The sequence below is a fragment of the Sorex fumeus genome, unplaced genomic scaffold, assembly GCF_029834395.1.
Source record: "Sorex fumeus unplaced genomic scaffold, SorFum_2.1 ptg000003l, whole genome shotgun sequence".
In the NCBI taxonomy this organism is placed as follows: Eukaryota; Metazoa; Chordata; class Mammalia; order Eulipotyphla; family Soricidae; genus Sorex; species Sorex fumeus.
Genome location: NW_026606060.1, coordinates 32,700,464 through 32,720,081, shown reverse-complemented (window position 1 = coordinate 32,720,081; position 19,618 = coordinate 32,700,464). Strand labels below are relative to the sequence as shown.

Sequence of the window (19,618 nt, the reverse complement as noted above, 5' to 3'; positions counted from 1 at the left end):
TGCATGTTCTGGGATTGTAAGGATGATCACATAATTATTGCAGTAGTTTTTTTTTTTATTCAGAAGTGGAAGAATGAAACTGAGTTAAAGAAATTCTTGATAAAGAGGCAGCAGTCATATGGATTGTGTGGGAAATTAAGGTGTTAAATAATTTTGCTGGTTTTCAGAGTTCTTGTTATTTTTTATTTTTAGACAAGATTATACAATACTTTATACTGTATTTTGCCATTATAATTATAGCAAACCTGTCTGAAGCTTTAAATTTATGAAGTTGTTTATTTTTAATAGAAAAACACCAAGGCTTTTCTGTAGGTATTGGGCCAGCTCCTTGCTAATTGCTGTCACTGGTTATTTTCTTTTATTCAAATGTAAAGAAAAATGAAGCAAGATAAATACATCAATATAGACTCAAAGGTGAAGTTTATTTCTAAGAGAGTGTTCTGAGAAGTTCTCATTATAGATATGCCATATAAGTAAAGATCTAAATGTTCAGAAAAAAATAACGTAGGGAAGACTTAGAGTTAAAGTAATGACTGACATGTAGTATGAGGTTGAAAACTGCAGTCTTAAATAAGAACTTTAAATCCCCATTCCTATCAGTGGTGAATTAAAGTTCTTTTCCCCCACATTCCTACCTGTACTTAACGTTTTTAAACTTTTTGATGTGTGCCAGTCTCACTGGTCTGAAGGCATATCTTTTGTTGTTTTGATTTGCATTTGATATTGAACATTTTTCCATATGCCTTTAGAACATCAAAGCAGTTTTATACAGGATGTAGGACAAATTCTCAGACCAGTGGAATAGAATTTCAAGTCCAGAGATAGATCTATAAGTTTATGGATGTTTATTTTCAACAAAGGAGCAAAAAGTTTGAGTGGAGCAAGGAAAGCCTACCAACAAATGCTACTGGAAACATTGGCTGGTCAAATGTAAATAAATGAAATCAGACCCCTTTCTAATATCATGCACAAAAGTCAAATCAAAATTAATTAAAGACCTTGATATTATACTGGACTCCATAAATTATATGGAGAAAAACATAGGATATAGGTAGAAATCTCAATGACATTGAATCTAGAGACCTTCTTCTGTCATTCAGTGCCATTTTTCAAGAAAATGGAAGAAAGTATAAACAAATAGGTCATCAAATTAAGGAATTTATGCACTGTAAAATAAATAAGTAGCAAAATAAAATGATACTCAGTAGACTGAACAGATTGAGAGAAAATATTTGCTCCCCATTCATCTAACAAAGATCACTCTCAAGATATATAAGGCATGGTAAAACTTTACTAGATAAAAACAACTAACCCTATTTAAAAATATGGAGAAGAGAACAAAGTGTTTTGAAGGGGCCTAAGTTATATTAAAGGGCTCTTCAAAATAAGGCATTCATTTGTATAGATATAACTTCATGTTCAAGTAAAATACTCAAAGATATAGAAGTCTAAGGAATAAATTGTTTAAAGATGCAAGTTCTGTGCACATTCTTAACACCCAATCAATATCTGATTGAACCAATTTATTCAATCCTAGTGATAGGAACATAAGAAATGTTGTCTCTTGGGTTGGAGTAATAGCACAGTTGGTAGCAAGTTTGCCTTGCATGCAGCCGACCCTAGTTCAATTTGCAGCATCCCAAATGGTCCACTGAGCACTTCTAGCAGTAATTCCTGAGTGCAGAGCCTCCTGGATTTCTGTATATCACTGGGTGTGACCCCCCCCAAAAAAAGAGAAATGTCTCTAATTGTATCTGTTTACTTTACTAATGGAAAGGACTTTTCTACCAAAAAAAAATCACAGAAGAGTTCTTGATGACTCTAAATTCAGTGAATCAGAAGAAAGCTGGGTATAATAAGAAAATAATGAGTAGAGTTCAACTAGAGGAAAATGGGTGGGATGAAGTCAAAGATTGTTTTTGAGAATTTCCAAGACAGAAGATGATTTTTTTCCTATGTGTAATTTAAAGACATAATAGGCTTTGCGAAGATTGTATATCATAGTCTGATATTTTAATGTACTCTGAAGTCAAGAAATAACATGTCCCTTTTCTCCTCTTTCAGCAAGGCTTTAAATAGTTCTATCAAAATCACATGATATTCTAATAAAAACAGATGCATAGATTAATAGAGTAGAATATATTTCCCCCAAATAAATTTTCTTATATTAGAACTACCAGTGTGCTACAAGATATAATGAGTATAAGATGTAGAAAGAAGACTCTTTTTAATAATAAAGTTGAAAAGCCTGAATAGTCACTAGCAAAAGAATAAAACTGGATGACTGTCTCACCCTGTGAACAAATGTTAACTCAGAATGGATGAAAAACTTTGGCATTAGACACGATACCATAAAATACAGTAAAGAAATTGTTGGTGGCACATTATATAATATTAGCTTCCGTGTTATTTGGTCGGGGGGAGTGGGGATGGGGTTGCTCCAATGTCAAGGAAAACAGAAGCCAATAAAATCAATCAGGATTATATCAAAATCAAAAAGTCTCTAGTAAGAGAAAGACACTATCGTTAAAACTATCAATAAAAACAAACAAATAAGTTTTTTTTCTGAATCTGAAGAAATACTTGCACACCATAAGCATGATTAAATGTAATATCTAGGATATATAATATTAGATAAACACAATCTAACAACAACAATTGAAAACCAACTCCATAAGAATATAAAGAAAACGGAGGGCCCAGATATGGCTTGGTGCTAAACTGAATACATGTACGTGTGGGGCCTTGAATCTCACTCCAATTCCAGAAAATATCACAGAGTGCAATCCCATTTCCATCAGGAGTGAGTCCCTGCACTATAAGCAGGACCCTGACACTGCAACAAGCACTAAGTTGGCTATGTAACTTGCCAATACCTGATGCTCCAAGGCTACCAATAACAAAAAATGGGAGAAAAGTCAAACCCCCACTTTATCAAAGAATCTCAATAAGCACATGAGAAATCCTTGTTATCATTTATAATCAGGAAGTGCAAATGAAAACTACAATCACATACATCGAATATCTGTGATAAAAGCTGTTATCAAAAAGGCCAGAAGGAGCTGAAAACATGTAGTACAGTGTGTAAGGCATTTGCTTCACATGCATTTCACCAGGGTCTGATCACCATAAACACTACATATGGTTCTCAGAAGACCCTCAATAAGTATGCCTGACACCAGAGCCAGGAGTGAGTTCTTAGCACATCCTGGTGTGGACTCGAAACAAAGGAATTAAAACAGCCAGAAACAGCAAGTGTTTGCGGATGTCAAATTGTATCCTTAAAATGTAGTCTTATAAACCATGGATGTAGTTGTATGAAGAAATTATTATAATCGCAGGAGGAGAACTTAACGATTTAGGGTTAGTAGTTAGTACAAGTATCAGAATGTAGATTTGAGGTGCATTTTCAAGGAAAAGCCAGTAAAAACTCTGTTTTTATTCAGTGCTATGGATCAAACTCAGGTCCTCACATATGCAAGGGTGATGTTCTAATATGAGTCTACTCTCTACTCCCTGAGCCTAACAAAGTTTGTTTGTTTCAGCCACATCCAACAGTGCTCAGGGGTTAATCCTGGCTCTGCACCCAGGATACGCCTGGCAGTCCTGGGTGCCATTCGGGATGTGGTTGGCCATATTCAGTTCAATGCCCTATCTATTATACTATCATTCTGTATACAAACAACAACGTTTCCAAATAAACATCAGGTGTATTGGGGGCCAGACAGATTGAACAATGACAACCAGAAATAGCAAGTGTTTGTGGAGATACACAGGAGAAAGAACCTTGTACACTGTTAGTGTTTATGGAAATTGACTTAATCTTCATGAAAAACAAGTAGAACTTTCTCAGATTATAAAACAGCAGATATATTGTATGATCTGATTTTCACTACTTGATATTGCTAGCAGTGAAAACAAAGACAAAAACACAAGTTCAAAAAGATATATACACATCCATGTATATTAATCTTATTTAAAATAGTTAGAATACGGAAGCAAAGAACCAAAAAAAATGAGTAGATAAAAAAACTGTGGGGAATATTTTTGTGTGTGTGTGTGCATTTTTGGGTCATACCTGGCGATGCACAAGGGTTACTCCTGGCTCTGTACTCAGGAATACCCCTGGCGGTGCTCAGGATGTCACGGTCACGGTCCTCCCTTTGTTCATTGATTTGCTCGAGTGGGCCCAGTAACGTCTCTATCATGAGACTTGTTGTTACTGTGTTTGGCATATTGAATACATCACGGGTAGCTTGCCAGGCTTTGCCGTGAGGGCGAGATACTCTCAGTAGCTTGCCAGGCTCTCCGAGAGGAGCGGAGGAATCGAACTCGGATCGGCCATGTTGGCTGCATGCAAGGCAAACGCCCTACTCACTGTGCTATGGATACTCTGGTTTCTCTTCAGATCGCTCAGGATGAGATGCTGGGAATTGAATCTGGGTTGGTCACGTGCAAGGCAAACACCCTACCCACTGTGCTATTGCTCCAGCCGCAAGGCATATTTTTATATAGATATATATGAGATAGTTTTAGGTAATATTGATATAGATTTATATGATGAAATGCTAAAGTAAAATAGGAAAAGAGGAAATCTTGTCATTTATAATAATATAAATTAAACTCTAAGAGTCTTAAGAAGAGAAATAACTCAGAAAAAGAAATACTAATATGGAATCATATCACTCAAAGGTGAGATATAAAACAAAAGTGATAGAACAGACAAAAATCAAAGGAAAATAAGCACTTGGACTCAAACTAAATAAGTAAGGCTGGGTTCAATGCCTGGCACACCATATATTCTCCTAAGACCACCAAGATTTAAACCAGAGCATAGAGTCTGAGAAAAACAAAGTCAATTAACAGTATTATTTCTAGTGGAAGTAAACCTACAGCAAAACTTGGTTTTGGGAGCTTATCGACTTTTATTAGCTACTAATTTCATTTAACAGAAAAAAAATTAGTCATCATTCATTAAGACAGGCACAATTAACAATAGCTAATTCATTTATGTTAAAATGATCCTATTTTACCACTATGAGCATCCCCATTTCCAGAAGATTTCATGAATACTGAGAAAAAATAATAAAACATTCAATCAAATAATTAAGACTGTCAGAAACCTGTTAAGTTTTTTTTCCAAACTAGCTATATATAGAATGCACTTTGTTATAGGACTTTTTTAAAAGAATGTCTTCTCATTGGTTTAAATCATCAGAATTTTTATAGTCTATACAGCCCATTAACTCTTCAAAATTGTAAAACATTCTCACTATGACTTAATATCTACTCAAATGTACACAACACATCATGCTCAAAATCTATTTATTTTAAAACATTTAGCTCAATTTATATTCACACAGAAAAAAAATTAAGCAATAAACCACAGCTGTAGAAGAGACAAAATAATTGTTCTGTCACATTTTCAAACAAACATAATTTGAAGCATAATTAAAGTATTCTGAATCACATATATCTTCTCAGTAGTAGTAAGAACCTCTTTTAAGTATATAGGGCCTTCTGGGCTTACTCTCATATAGCTGACGTTTTAAAATGTAAGGAATTTTCCTCTTAATAACTTCTTCCTTTTGATTTTTATCATTTCCAGCATCAAGAAGATCTTCCTGGGTGGCCTGAAATATGGACATAATGAAAAAGTGAAAGTTACAAACATAAAATCTTCCTTTTCAAGTATATTTGTACATTTTTTATATTTTTTTTATTCAGGCAGTTAGACATATAGATGAATCTCTGAGGTTTGATACAATCGAGTGTTTTGTCCATGATTTATTATCATCAAAATGTTGGGAAAACATGGAAACATAACTTTTATAAATCTCTGGTTTTCTTCCTACTTCATCAAGCTAGTATTTTAAAATGTTTCTCTATACATCAAAGCCATATATTCATACTTCCAATAGAAGAAATATAGCTAAAAGACCTTTAAGCAGTGATCAGCTTATACTGGAGAAATAAAAATGTGCCAAAGATAAATCATAAATCAGGGTAATTGCAGAGTTTTAATCTAGTAAATCACTTTAACCTCAGTGGTTTTAGAAAAGATTTTTAAATGCATAAAAGGTTTAATACTCAGTTAATTATGAAATTGATATGCAAAACATTCCAAAGATTCATTTCTCTTAGCAGAATGCCTACTCTGTCTTACACTGTTATTATATTGTATAAAATATATGTTGCATAAATTAAGTGGTAAAGTGGTAAATATCACTTTACATTGTGATGATTAGCAATTTAAAGCTTATTCAGATTCAGCTGAAGGGAATAAATCTCTAATTAGAATCTTGCTAATAGCTCATTACCAATACATCCTATTCTAGAATTAGTTCCCCCTTTTCAATAAGGGTGCTCTGACGATAAATAAAAATTTCGTTAGCATAAAATATTAAAATTATTAGGAGTTTTCTGCATAATTTACACCAGCTTTTAAAAATTTTTCAGGTTCAAAAGATGGTTCTGTGACTTAATATTCTTTCCTGGCAAGTTCAATGCCAGAAGTTTAAATTCCAATATAGCCATCAAACACAGTCCTAAAGTCTGAGGATCCATGTGAGGAAAATGAAAGAAACCTAGGGCAGAAGAAATAGCTCACTGAGGTGAACATGTACATGTGAACTGAGCGATCCCCGAGCCCATTTCTGGGGGTAGACCCTGAGCACTGTTGGGTGCAGTCAAATAGCCAGAAACAAATATATGGATGAATGAACTGGATTTATAACATTGAATATGAGTAGTATAATAAGAGAATTTATCTCCTAAACCTTGGAATAACTGTAATTTTCCTAAGGATCTAAGTTTTAAATTGTAACAAAAAAGTCTTGTTATATCACCAAGTATTTTGTTTCAACCCACAGTTACTTAACATGGAAAAAAAAGTGTTAGGTATTCTACCTTCTTAACATTTTGTTTCTCTGTGCACAGTATGTAATTATGTGTACTACCCTGTGAATGCAATTATACTTTAATATTAATTCAATCAATAGCATTAAAATAGCAACATTTCTAAACATATTTACTAAATCTCTTTATGTAATGGTACTAAGGGTTTTATTTCAAGATAAGTTGATACTATGCTAATATTTTAAACTCTACCACCAAATTTTAAACATGCTAAAACTCATTTCTTATTGACAAACAATATTTCAAAGCCAAAAGTGTTATGAATTGTAATTAAGGGAGAAATGTGCCAGAAAACAAAATCAAAACTAGCTTTTTTGCTTTTCCATATTAAAAAAAAATCTTTTTGTTTTGAAGTTATAATAAAAACTAGGATTCCTGCTTCACATTTCGTCTTTTCCAAAGAGTTTGTTTGTGGTATCATAGGTAATATTTTTCTGTGTATCAACTTCTTACTTTGTTTGCACCTTTACCTGATCGAAAATATATTGATACAGGAGAGATTAGTAAGAGCAAACCCTAATTCATTTTCTGTGCAGAGAGGTTCATGAGATTGGAATCTGTGGGACCCAAGAGACCGTGCAGCAGTTAGGGCACTTGCATTGAACATGTTTGATCTGATGGTTTTGGTCCCCAGAACCCCTTCTGATTCCCTCAGCCCAGGATGACTAAGGGCAGAATCAGGAGTAAGCCCTGAGTAACATACAGGTTGTGGCACCGTCCACCCACCCCTTCAAAAAAAATGATCAAAATTACAAAAAGTATACACACAGTATATATAATAAGCAGTATATATCCTTCATATAGACCTATTATTGTTTTGCTTAATATATACAAGTTCAAAAGAACCTTTTAAGTTTTTGTTGGATTGACAGGGGGGGTGTACCCAGTTGTTCTGGATGCTGTTCCCGACTGTGCTCAGGAATAACCTTTGTCAATGTAAGGAATTACTGCATGTAAGGCAATTGCCTTACCTCCTGTACTAGTTTCTGGCCCCCCTATGAACCTTTTATATTTCTGTTTGTTTAGAGATAAACACATAGAATTTACTGATTCTAAGAAAACATTTGAATTTTCTAAATGCCTTTGACTTTCCACCAACTCCAATCACCAAAACAGTGTAATGTATGCTATCAATTTGAACTCTACACCTCTTTCACAACTAAAAAAAAAAGAGTTTAATTCCAAATCTTTAAAGCACACTATGAATGGCTAGTGTACTATTTATCTACACACATCTCGTTATTTTCTCATTTTATAATGATTGAGATTTAACAAATTAGTGCACATGAAATCTAACTAGTATATCCATGATTGCACATATTCATTCTTTAAAAAATTTTTGTATTACCTCCCAGCGTTGAAATGCTCTGCTGTTACAGATTTTTTGGACCTGGTATATTGTCAACATTGCTTCCAAGCTAAAGTCATCTAAGGCAACAGGAAATTTCCTTCTTGTACTGAGTTCTTCTTCACGAAACTCTCCTGTTTCCTCAGCTTGGGTGTTCAGACTATTTATGAGACTGCAAACATTTAGCAGGGTCATTTTCCAGGAGAGACCACTTGCTTTACTTGCCTGAAGTATAAAAAAAAAAGAAACATATATCATAGTTAAAATGCACTATCTAAGAATTAAAGTGCTTTTATGCTACTTAGGTCTATTGTATTATGCATTTTAGGTCTATTATAATTCTGAACTAACAATATCCTGTTACGAATTAATAACTCAATATCACAAAGCTAAATAGCACCCATACTAGATACACTATATATTTAAAATGTAGTTTATTTATTTTTTAATTTATTGGACCTCACTGGCTGTACTCAAGAATTACTCCTGGATCTGTCCTCAGGGATCATTTTAGGCATCAAATGGAAAAACGCATTGGGTGCCAGATTGAACACTGGTCTTCTACATATAAGCAATCATTTATTCACTGTATTATCTGTCCAACTTAAAAATATAAATTTAAATAGAATGTTTACACATATACATGCATAAACCAAGAATGAAAATATACAAAATATAAACAGTAGTAAAATATATATTTATTTAGTGTATACATAACAGAATAAAATATTTTTCAAATGCCCTTCTCTATTACATTTATTTTAGTGTCTTATGAATAATAATTATGGAGCTATTAATATATTTGGATAATTATAGTAGTGTGACAATAATAATATAGTCAACACATTAAATATTTATAGACAGAATTACAGCTTACCAATTTATCTGCAATTTACAATTTTCCTTGAATTACAGAATTTTAATAATAGGATCTTGTCTAACACCATTATTGTCACAATCAAAATTTTTTATGCCAATAACAATAAAAAATATAAGAATTAACGTGACTTAGTTTGAAATCATTAGAAAAAATCAATAGAAATTTATGATGGTATATATGAAAGGAAAGATTTTTTTCTCAAAGGAATAAAATATTTGGCTAAACACAAAGTCCTGATAGGAAAGAACACTTAGTAGAATTAGGGCAAGCTATCAGTTTTCTCTGAAATTATCTCCAAATAAATGCAATTGCAAATCCAATGTTTGAAAATATGAGAAGACCAGAAATTAGAAAATAGTGAATACTCCAATTGAAAAAAAAACTTTAAGTCTTAGATAAATATTATGAGCGGAAGTATCACAGTAATATTCATCAAAGATGAAATAAGTAAAAGATATATGTAGAACTGTGTTCACCATTACTGCCATTACATAGGAATATGTTTAAAAGCATCAAAAGTATACCAGGAGTTAGTATAACTATGTAATCATTACTTAAAATTTTATGCTGTAGTAATCTTGGATGCTATATGCCACCTATGAAGCAGTAAAACTTAATTCATTCTATTTAATTTGGAAAGCTCTTTAGATATCCAAATGCTGTGATATCTAAATTGTATTTCTTAGAGCTTTTGTTCTGCATTCACTTTTTGAAACAAGATTTCACTGTCAAGTAAATTGAAAAATCTGAGCTCCAAGGATATTTAAAAACTTCTTGATTGCAGATAAAGTCAGAATTTTAACTTGCAAATGTTTATTTTTAACTTTTTAATGATACCAAATAGTTTCCAATGTTCTTCAGCTAATTTGACCACAGAATTATTTATTCATAATGTATCTTTCAAGGATAATATTACCTGATGAGTTCTTGAATAAGGAAACTGATAATCTTGTTCCTTTATTCAAGTTAATGTGGTTACATTACTCAACATAGCTATTAATAATTAATTTATCCCTGCTATGTATATGAAACATGACAAAGAGAATAACTTTTGATGAGGATTTGAACAAAGATATTTGTTCAAAACCCTTTTTATATGGTTTTTTATGTTTTAAAATATTTCAGTCTGGATAATGACAAAAACTCTGGGCTGGACCAAATAAAATTGGTCAAATTATATCCTGACTTCCAGCTCTGTCAATAAATTAGTCCAGGTTCAGCAAAAATTCCTCATCGTTTGTAGGCAATCATCCTACATATGTAAACAAATAATAGATATTTGATGAAAATTCCTATGGAAATATTGGAATTCTGTTCAGTTGCCTAGTAAAAATACTCCTCCCCATAATATTTCTACTTAGTAATTTTCTGTCAGTATTCCTCAACCCTACTTATCAGCTTTAAATCCACATTTTTCCTCTTTGTATTTGGATTGAAAACCAATCTTTGCAAAATACCTTATGTAATATTTCATGTTTGAATTAAAGTTTGATAAAATTTTTTGTTGGCTTTAAAATATCATGAATAAAATTAGCTTAATACTGACTAAATTCTGTTATATAAAATTTTAAAATAGATCCAAGCCTACTCTTTTTTTTCCAAGATAAGGGAATAAAATGTACATGTTTACCATGATTTGACAATTTCTAAGGCTATTAGTTTCTGGACATATTTTCTTTTCTTTAACAGAATGGGCCCTAATCAATATACATAACACTGCTCACCTTTAATGTACTGAACCTATAATGTACTGAACCTATGGTCTTTCTATTTTTAGTTAAAATGGCCATATCCATTGCTATTCTGACTGAACTCTAAGTAGATTATTATCAAGATTTAAAATATATTTTGTCATTTAATGACCTGACTAAAATTGATCACTGCTGACACGAAACATAAAACCTTGTAAACTGTGGTAGATTTTGATTTTAATCAATCTACTTTCATAGATCTGAGTAATCATTGAAATATATATGTGTGCTCTAAATGTCTTTTGAAGTTATTTGTGCAAAGCTTTGTTAGCACTCATATAATAGGCCCACACTTTCAAACACATAATAAGATGGGTAATTTTTCCTAATCACACTCCCTATCAAGTATAATTCTCTCTACATAGTAGGGTTTGTTGTACCTGAAACATAATCCTCCAATTGGACAAGAGAAAACCAGGATAATAAGACTTGAATTAAACATTAGCTTCAGAAATTAGATGGAACTTTCTGAACACTTATTTTCTTACCATAAAAACTATTGAATTATCATATGTGGAACCAGGTGACTGACTAACATCAACTTTTTTTTTTTGAACCATTTTTTTTTTATTTCCAAATGCTGTGATCTAAGCCAAGGTTTTAATAGTTACTAATTGGTTTTCTCTGGGTAAATAATTATTATGCGGTAACCTGATAAATAAGATATATGAGGGTAATTTCTAGGTACAGGTTAGGATTAAATAAAAAAAAAAAGACTTCCAATGAGGGTAATTTCTAGGTACAGGTTAAGAAAAAAAAATGACTTTAGGACTCCAAGAGAGAAATAATGCGGATCTGTGTTCAAAGATATAATTGGTTTAGAAAAACAATGAGCATATACATATTAATACTTGGATTAGTTAATTCCAGGCATGGACCTAATGTAAATATCTAGGAGATCATAAACCCCAACTTGGGCATTTAAAAATAAAAGAGTGAAAACAAGCAGTGTGATCAGCCTACTTGTTTAAATTCAATAGCTCATAAATCACTGTTTCATGAGTTGCCAAAATTTTTTATTTTATTTTATTTATAATTTAGGAACTCCATTTTACTTTTACCAATATAATAAAAATGCAAAGTTGTTGGTTTTCATTCATGAGTTTAAACTGAAGCCAACATACCTCTCACCATATATAACAGGATAAGAATGGAAACAAGATTCCTTTAAATATGTTCACATGGCCACATAAATAATACAGAGCTACTTAATTAAGGTCACATTATACTGATTGATAGTCACTATAATTTCTTTCATATCACATCAACACCCTTAACTTCTTTGAACTTAGGGAAATATTTTCAAAAAACAAAATGCTTCTCAATGAACTTTTCAGTCTTGATGGGAAGTTATTACTATAGGAAAAGATGCTATGTTTATAATGAGAATTTATATGATTTTCAGTCCTCAGTTGAAGAAAAGAAAGTTACCTTTGATGTATGCATATTGGTCAATAAATCTGCTTCTAATGCTTTCATTTCCTCTTCTGAATCTGAATAAAATCAAAACCATATGGTTACTACATAATCATATATAGTAATATCATTAACCTCAGATTTTAGATTAATTCAAAATAGAGATACTATCTGTCTTATGTACATATTGTGCTTAAAACAGTATTTAAAATAATATATATGTAGTTTACATCATATTAATAAGAACTTTAATAATACAAACACATCATTATTTGATGCAAGAAAGATTACTGATTAGGAACTCAAATATCCACTGCAAAATCTCATTATATGCAATTAAATAGATTTATCTAAAGATTGTGGTCAAATGTTAATAATTATATACATGGAAAATATTCATATTAACATTCAAATTTTAAAAATATCTATTCATTACTTTATCAAGACAAAAATGGTTTCTAATTATTTTAGAAGGAAACACTAAGAATTATTTAATTTGAGATGTTATTTTATAAAACACACTTTGAGAGAATTGTTTTTCACTTAAATAAGAATGACTATTGTGTTACTTAGCAATTAATGTCACAGGTAATTAAGGAAATTTAATGAAAAATGCAATTGTCATCAGTGTATGTGTTAAAATTGTGCACAATACTGTGAAAAATTGCTATATGGTTTTTCAAAGAATATTCTTTTTAATTTTCACTGGTGAATAATTTGTAAAGAGGGAATTTTTTATACTACAAAAATAAAATAAAGTCAGACAACAGCCAATAACTGACTATTCAATTATTGATCTACATGACATTAAACAGAATTTAAAATGGTTCTGCCTACCTCAAATTATATACTTACTAAAAAGAAATGTCACATTTGGAAAAAATTGTTGAATTTTATCTGCAAATAAACTTTAAACACCTGAGATCCTGTTCTTTAATTATAGGATAATCAATTTTTTATCAAAAGAAAGGCAAAGTCAGTCACTTGTTAAAAATATATATAAAAATCTCCACAAATGATGGCTTATCATCAAAAGAAATTTAAGTTTATAAACAAAATCTTCAGCAAAATGTTATTCTGACATACTCTGGCATAAACTTAAAATATCCCTTTAATCTTATGTAACTATGAGATAAAATCAAAATTGTAAAAGCATTAATTTTCTAACAAAAATTGCAAAGTTAAAAGTGAGGGAGATTTTTCAGATGATAAAAAGAAATATGACATTGTGAAATAACAATTTATATGTCGTAAAGTATTTAACATAATTTTAAAAACCTCTAGTATAAATTCGAGTTTGATCTCATTGTGATGTGATCAATAATTTTTCAAATCGCAGAGGAGCATATTGCAATAATTATATTTCATGTTAACTTTTTTAAACTTTAAATACTATTTCCTAAATGAGTTATTGATCGACACATGGCTTCTTAATTATTGCATGCAAAACCAATATAAATTCAGTTTCTGTTAATATAAAACTTCTATTTTTGCCATTACAAGTTGTGTCAATGTAAAATGACATGCAAAAGAATATCAATTAATAATCTATTTCAAACACAAAGAGATGAAATATATTCTCAAAAATGACTTGGAATGATTTTATACTTTTCTAGAAAAAAATCTTCAAAATTCACTTTTCATTCAATACCAATTTTGTTTTGTTATCTCAGCATAGTTGAATTATTCAGAGGAAATTGTAGTTTTATCTCTTTCTAAGAGATTGAAAATGAGATCATGCATTTTGAAAAGAGTGAGTTTTCAGCATAAGACATTAGCGCTTTGTGGTTCTTTTCTCTTACATTTCATCTTACATTACATTTCAAAGGGAGAGGAGAAGTTTTTCTTTAAGATTTATCTTATTGTTTTGCAGATTTAAAGATTTTTTTAAAAATAGCCTTGTGATTATAAGGACTGAAAGAATTTGATTGCTAGCACTAGTAAGCAAATTAAGAAAAGGGAAACGCTCATCTCCCAGGGTACACTAGTGTAAATAGCAACACACTGAAAGAAGTAAAACAAAAAAGGTAGAATCACTTTAGGAGGTAGTGAAATGCAGCTGAGCTTACCTGAGCACAGACTCCAGGAGCTAAAAGCCAGGAGAAGCATGCACACCAGCTGAATTTTCATTCCTGCCATCATCCTCTTGAGACTTCTAGCCACTCAGTCTTTGAAATGCCAGAGATAGCTGAAGGAGCTTCTCTCTAAAGATCCTCTTCCTTCAGCTGACTTTGAAAGTGACTGAACTCTGAGAGATGCTCTGGTCATTCCCTTATATATATAGGAGAAAGCTGTCAGCATGCAGGGATTATCTCTCCAGGATGTGCCCTCCTCTCCCCATTTCCTCCTCCCCTTTTCTCTTGTCCCCCACTCACCTCCCCCACTTCTGAACCTGGAGTGATAGTGACATCTTCCTTAATTGCAGCTGCTGCTGTGGATTTCTGACGCACACAGGAGTGATTCAAAAGCAATTCCATATTAAGTATGCTGGGAAAACTTCCAGTATTCTTTCCCTGTATCCTTTCATTTTCCAATTTCAAGAACTTGTCTTTTTGATTTTGAGAAGCATGAGATCAGTGATACAGAGTGAATGCCAAATTCACAGACTGAGTGTGCTGAATCAATCATATGTTTAGATTTGGAAATTCATATTTAAAGAGTTAGCTTTCTGACTAGCCACGCTTTTGAGAATTTCTTTTTTCTGCTTTCTGGTCTAATATGGACAGGTGTTAAGTAGCTCATAGGATAAAATACTGTTTCCTAAAACATTGAAAGGATTTTTTTTTGTGTTGTTGTTTACTTGCTTTCTAGGGAAATGAGCAAATAAATAATGTTTGCTAATTTTTGGTTCAAAGTCATAGAGAAACAATACAGGGTTATAAAACTGACTGTATTTAAATTTTTCTTAGAGGGTAGATGTGTGATTATCAAGTGATTGACAGTTTTCTGACACTTTTCTCTCTCTGACTGCTTTGCTTTGATTCTTTTGGATTAATACTTAACAACATATTTTAGACCACCAGGGAAATTTTTTTCTTGTATAACTCTTCTCCCTGTTTTCCATAATTAAATCAAACTCTTACATATTCTAATCTTGTAGAAGTCTCTTCTCTTTGTTTATTATAATTGTGACCAGTTTTTTCCTCCCCTCTTGGGGTCATATAAATAAAATTTTCAGAAAGGAACCATAAATAACCACCATTGGCAAAGTCTTTTGTGAAAAAGTGTCTGTTTTCCCAAGTTGCAGTGGCAGTTGCTTTAAATATTTTGGGATACATGGTGTGACTTGAAAAAGGAAGCTGTGAGAAATGTGAACATTTAAGGTGCAGGAAGTCTGAGAATTGTTTACTTTGTAATTATATTGATCATGTAGTGGTGATGGGGTATAAAATGTAGATTGATTTTTGGAAAGAGGTTACATGAGATGTACTGTATATCTAATGAGATAAAATTCTCTTTTTACCCTGAATTTAAAAAGATTAAGATAGTAATTAATTAAGAAAAAGGAAAGAACATCAATAACTGTTTAAATTTAATAATGTCTAGTTTTTTATTACCTTAAATTAGTTTTGCCAATTTATGTGCAATACAATCTCAACCATGATTCACTTCTGGAAGTACTTGATATTGCTAATGTCAAGTATTACTGTATATCTAAATTTTTGCTCTTCAGCCACTAGGGGGTGTGAGAGAAATTTAAAAGGTATTCTTGTCAGGTTTTCAAAGTTAGAATTCTGAAGATTATGCTTTCTTCTCAACATCAGAGTATATCTGTGATAAAACCCACTAATTATACCATGATAAAGAACCCAAGAAATTATGCATTCTTTGAATGGCATTTAAATTAGTTGTTCCATCTGCCTTTGGATTGCAAATACAAGAGGAATCATTTAAATTGCACAATAATACCCTAAGAGTGAAAAGAAAGCTTGAATACCTTTCTGAGGTATTTCTTCAGAATGTGTGAAACTTGCAGTAATGAAATAAAATAACTGGATTTAGAATCAAAATCTGCAAACTCCTCTATGTTTAGTCTGTTAAAAATGTAAAATCTGTTTCTTTAACTTAGCCCTCAAAAATATGAAAGAAGGAAAATAATGTATAGGGTGAATTCAGAAGGTTGAGATGGTTATTCCAAAAGCCAGTACCCACCAGTCTGCAAGCCCTTTCTAAAATTAGATTATTTATTTTCATTTTCCTATTTAAGCAGCTTCGTGTGTGTGAACAAATGATTCTATAGGTCTTAAGTCTGACATCTTGCAACTTAGAGACTCTCCCTTACCCAAAGCTCTTTCCACCACATCACTTCTCTCTCCTTTGATTGATTACACCTGTCTAGTGACAATGGAAGCTAACCTATGAGATTACAAGTGAAACCCAGAAAAATGTTAAAAAAATTCATTTCTAATAAGTTAGAAAATAGACATTTCCTAATAAAACTTATTTTCTGTAAATCTGTACCTTAAGTATTAGTAATCATTGTGAAGACTGTTTCAAGTATTATGATAAATATGAAAGAATTGCAGTAAAAATGTGTTAAATAATGTAAAATTTTTCAAATAAAATAGGTGTCACACATGTTTTTCTTGGGAAAGGGACAGATGTAAACTTTTATGATAAAATTATTACATAAACTTTATTTGACATCTAACTAGCATTTTAAAAATACTATTTTTCTTTTTTTTTCCCTTTATTTTATTTTATTTTTTTTAAAGTTGTAGATTTACAATTCTTTGTGCTTTGGTTTCAATCATACAATGATCAGATACCCATCCCTCCACCAGTGCCCATCTTCCACCACCATGGATAATATCCCTCCCACCCCCATCCCCCCATCCCCCCTGTCTCTGTGGCAGGGCAATCCCCTGTGTTCTCTCTCTCCTTTTGGGTGTTGTGGTCTGCAAAAGAGGCATTGAGTGGCAAACATGTTCAGTCCATAGTCTACTTTCGACATGCATCTCCCCTCCTGGGAGGATCCTCCAAACATCCTTTATTTGGTGCTCCCTTCTCTATCTGAACTGCCCTTTCCTCTAGGATACCCGGCTGGCCTCTGAGTTATGGAGTAATCCTCCTGGTGCTGATCTCAGCTATTCTTGGGTATTAATCTCATACTTTGTTACTTTATATCCCCCAGATGAATGCAATCTTTCTATGTCTATCCCTCTCTTTCTGACTCATTTCGCTTAGCATGATACTTTCCATATTGTACCACTTGTATGTAAATTTCATGACTTCATCTTTTCTAACAGCTACATAGTACTCCATTGTGTAGATGTACCAAAGTTTCTTTAACCAGTCATCTGTTCTTGGGCATTCAGGTTTCTTCCAGTTTCTGGCTATTGTAAAGAGTGCTGCAATGAACAAACAAGTGCAGATGTCACTTCGACTATACTTTTTTGCCTCTCTGGGATATATTCCCAGGAGTGGTATTGCTGGGTCAAATGGGAGCTCAATTTCTAATTTTTTGAGAATCGTCCATACTGTTTTCCAGAAGGGCTGAACCAGTGGACATTCCCACCAACAGTGAAGGAGGGTCCCTTTCTCGCCACATCCACGCCAGCATCGGTTGCTTTTGTTCTTTTGAATGTGGGCCAGTCTCTGAGGTGTGAGATGGTATCTCATTGTGGTTTTGATCTGCATCTCCCTGATGATTAATGATGTAGAGCATTTTCTCATGTGCTTTTTTGCCATTCGGATTTCTTCTTTGAGAAAGTTTCTGTTCATTTCATTGCCCCATTTTTGGATGGGGTTTCAAGCTATAGCACAGCGGTAGGGCATTTGCCTTGCGCATAGCCAGCCAGGCCTAGCCAGGTTCGATTCCTCTGCAACTCTCGGAGAGCCTGGTAAACTACCGAGAGTATCTCGCCCGCAAGGCAAAGTCTGGCAAGCTCCCCGTGATGTATTTGATATGCCAAACACAGTAGTAACAAGTCTCACAATGGAGACGGTACTGGGCCCGCTCTAGCAAATTGACGAACAATGGGAGGACAGTTCTACAGTGCTACAGTGTCTTCAAGCTACAGAAAAGTCATTGAAACCATTTATTTTGAGAAGTTATACATACATGTGTATGAGAATATCTGCATTTAAATGGTATCTAAGAAATGAGAAGAGACCTTTAAAGCAGAATTTTAGCTCTTTTTCTTATGGATATGACTAAACTACTTTTATTCTGGCGTCTTTATATCTATAACTCTTTTATTTGGTTCTTAAAGTAAATATTATAGTTTGAAAATTACCCTTTGATAATTTTCATAAATTGGGCCTTGCAATCTGAGATCACCACGGTACAGTCAACTCCAAATAGATTTTATTTGTTCAACTATTTATGTTAGGCTTATTTGAATGTCTGAGCAAATCACCCCATTATTGTAGAATATTTTAAATCAACAAAGCTGTCTGAGTGGCAGTTGGAAAGAAGTGTATATAGACCTGTTTAATTCAGATTTGGAAACTCTGAAATTACTTGGTTCAGGGATTTTACTACCTTATTAACAATTCCCCAGCCACCTTGTCTTTTGTCTTTATTAACACTTAAATTCACTTTGTGGTATATTTACCGTTATGAGTCTATTTTTCCTCATACCTTTGACTTTTCAATTTCTCACTCTCTGACACTGTCTCTCAATTTAAAGGATTGCATTTTGCAAATGGATCAATATAAGCCTTTCCAAGATTGAATTCCAAGAGCAGTCTCATTTACTCTGAGTCTTTCCAATTTCTGCTAAATGCTTATCTACTTCTACTAATGTGTTAACTTCTGGAAGGAAAGAATTTTTACTCATCATTGTATTTCACATTTTTCAAAGATTTATAATTCATGGGTCCTATAGGTATTTACTAAATTAAATTGAATTGTTCCTTTAGATGTTTACATATTTTTCAAGTTTTAATTTGTAGCATTTATTTTAGACACATCTCTACTTTCAACTGTTTAAAGTCTTTTTTATCACTAATCTTAATATTCTATTCAAGTATCTACAACTGAATCAGTTTTCTCAGCCTTCCTTCTAGTCATATTTTTCTTCCTTAACTGGAAAAGCCAACTTTAAGAAATGATTTAAGGGCACACCAGGATCATATACATTCATCAGCTTTGTATTTAGGGTAAATTGTGGGATTACTCCATTTATATAAATGAATCTCTGGTTTGGAACTGTAACTCTGATTCATCTGAACAAATAGTGATGACAATCTCTCTGTAAACTCAATTGATTTTTCTGTACAATTAAAGTCCATTTACTGAAGACATACAGATAGTTAAATATATGTACACACCCACACCCACATGGTCTATCTTACACA

The 19,618-nt window shown here is 32.5% G+C and overlaps 1 protein-coding gene across 2 annotated transcripts; it reads right to left on the bottom strand.

The window, feature by feature from the left end:
- Positions 1–5,201: 5,201 nt before the first annotated feature.
- Positions 5,202–14,752, bottom strand: NTS (neurotensin). Of its 2 annotated transcripts, XM_056117521.1 has the most exons (5): positions 14,689–14,752; positions 14,383–14,584; positions 12,329–12,390; positions 8,267–8,491; positions 5,202–5,633 (listed from the first exon to the last, which is right to left on the bottom strand). In XM_056117521.1, the coding sequence occupies exons 2-5, from the start codon at positions 14,453–14,455 to the stop codon at positions 5,481–5,483; spliced, it is 513 nt and encodes a 170-aa protein (XP_055973496.1). In that variant the 5' UTR covers positions 14,456–14,584; positions 14,689–14,752; the 3' UTR covers positions 5,202–5,480. The 2 variants fall into 2 exon arrangements, with proteins under 2 accessions (XP_055973496.1, XP_055973487.1); XM_056117512.1 differs by lacking the exon at positions 14,689–14,752 and having other exon boundaries at positions 14,383–14,639.
- Between the last annotated feature and the right edge of the window lie 4,866 nt (positions 14,753–19,618).

Bases quoted from the DNA above. Each gene is read 5' to 3' on its own strand.
- NTS (XM_056117521.1), bottom strand. From the start codon at position 14,455: ATGATGGCAGGAATGAAAATTCAGCTGGTGTGCATGCTTCTCCTGGCT. The intron at 12,391-14,382 runs GTAAGCTCAGCT...GATTTTATTCAG, and splicing joins CTCCTGGAGTCTGTGCTCAG to ATTCAGAAGAGGAAATGAAA. The intron at 8,492-12,328 runs GTAACTTTCTTT...TTTATACTTCAG, and splicing joins CCAATATGCATACATCAAAG to GCAAGTAAAGCAAGTGGTCT.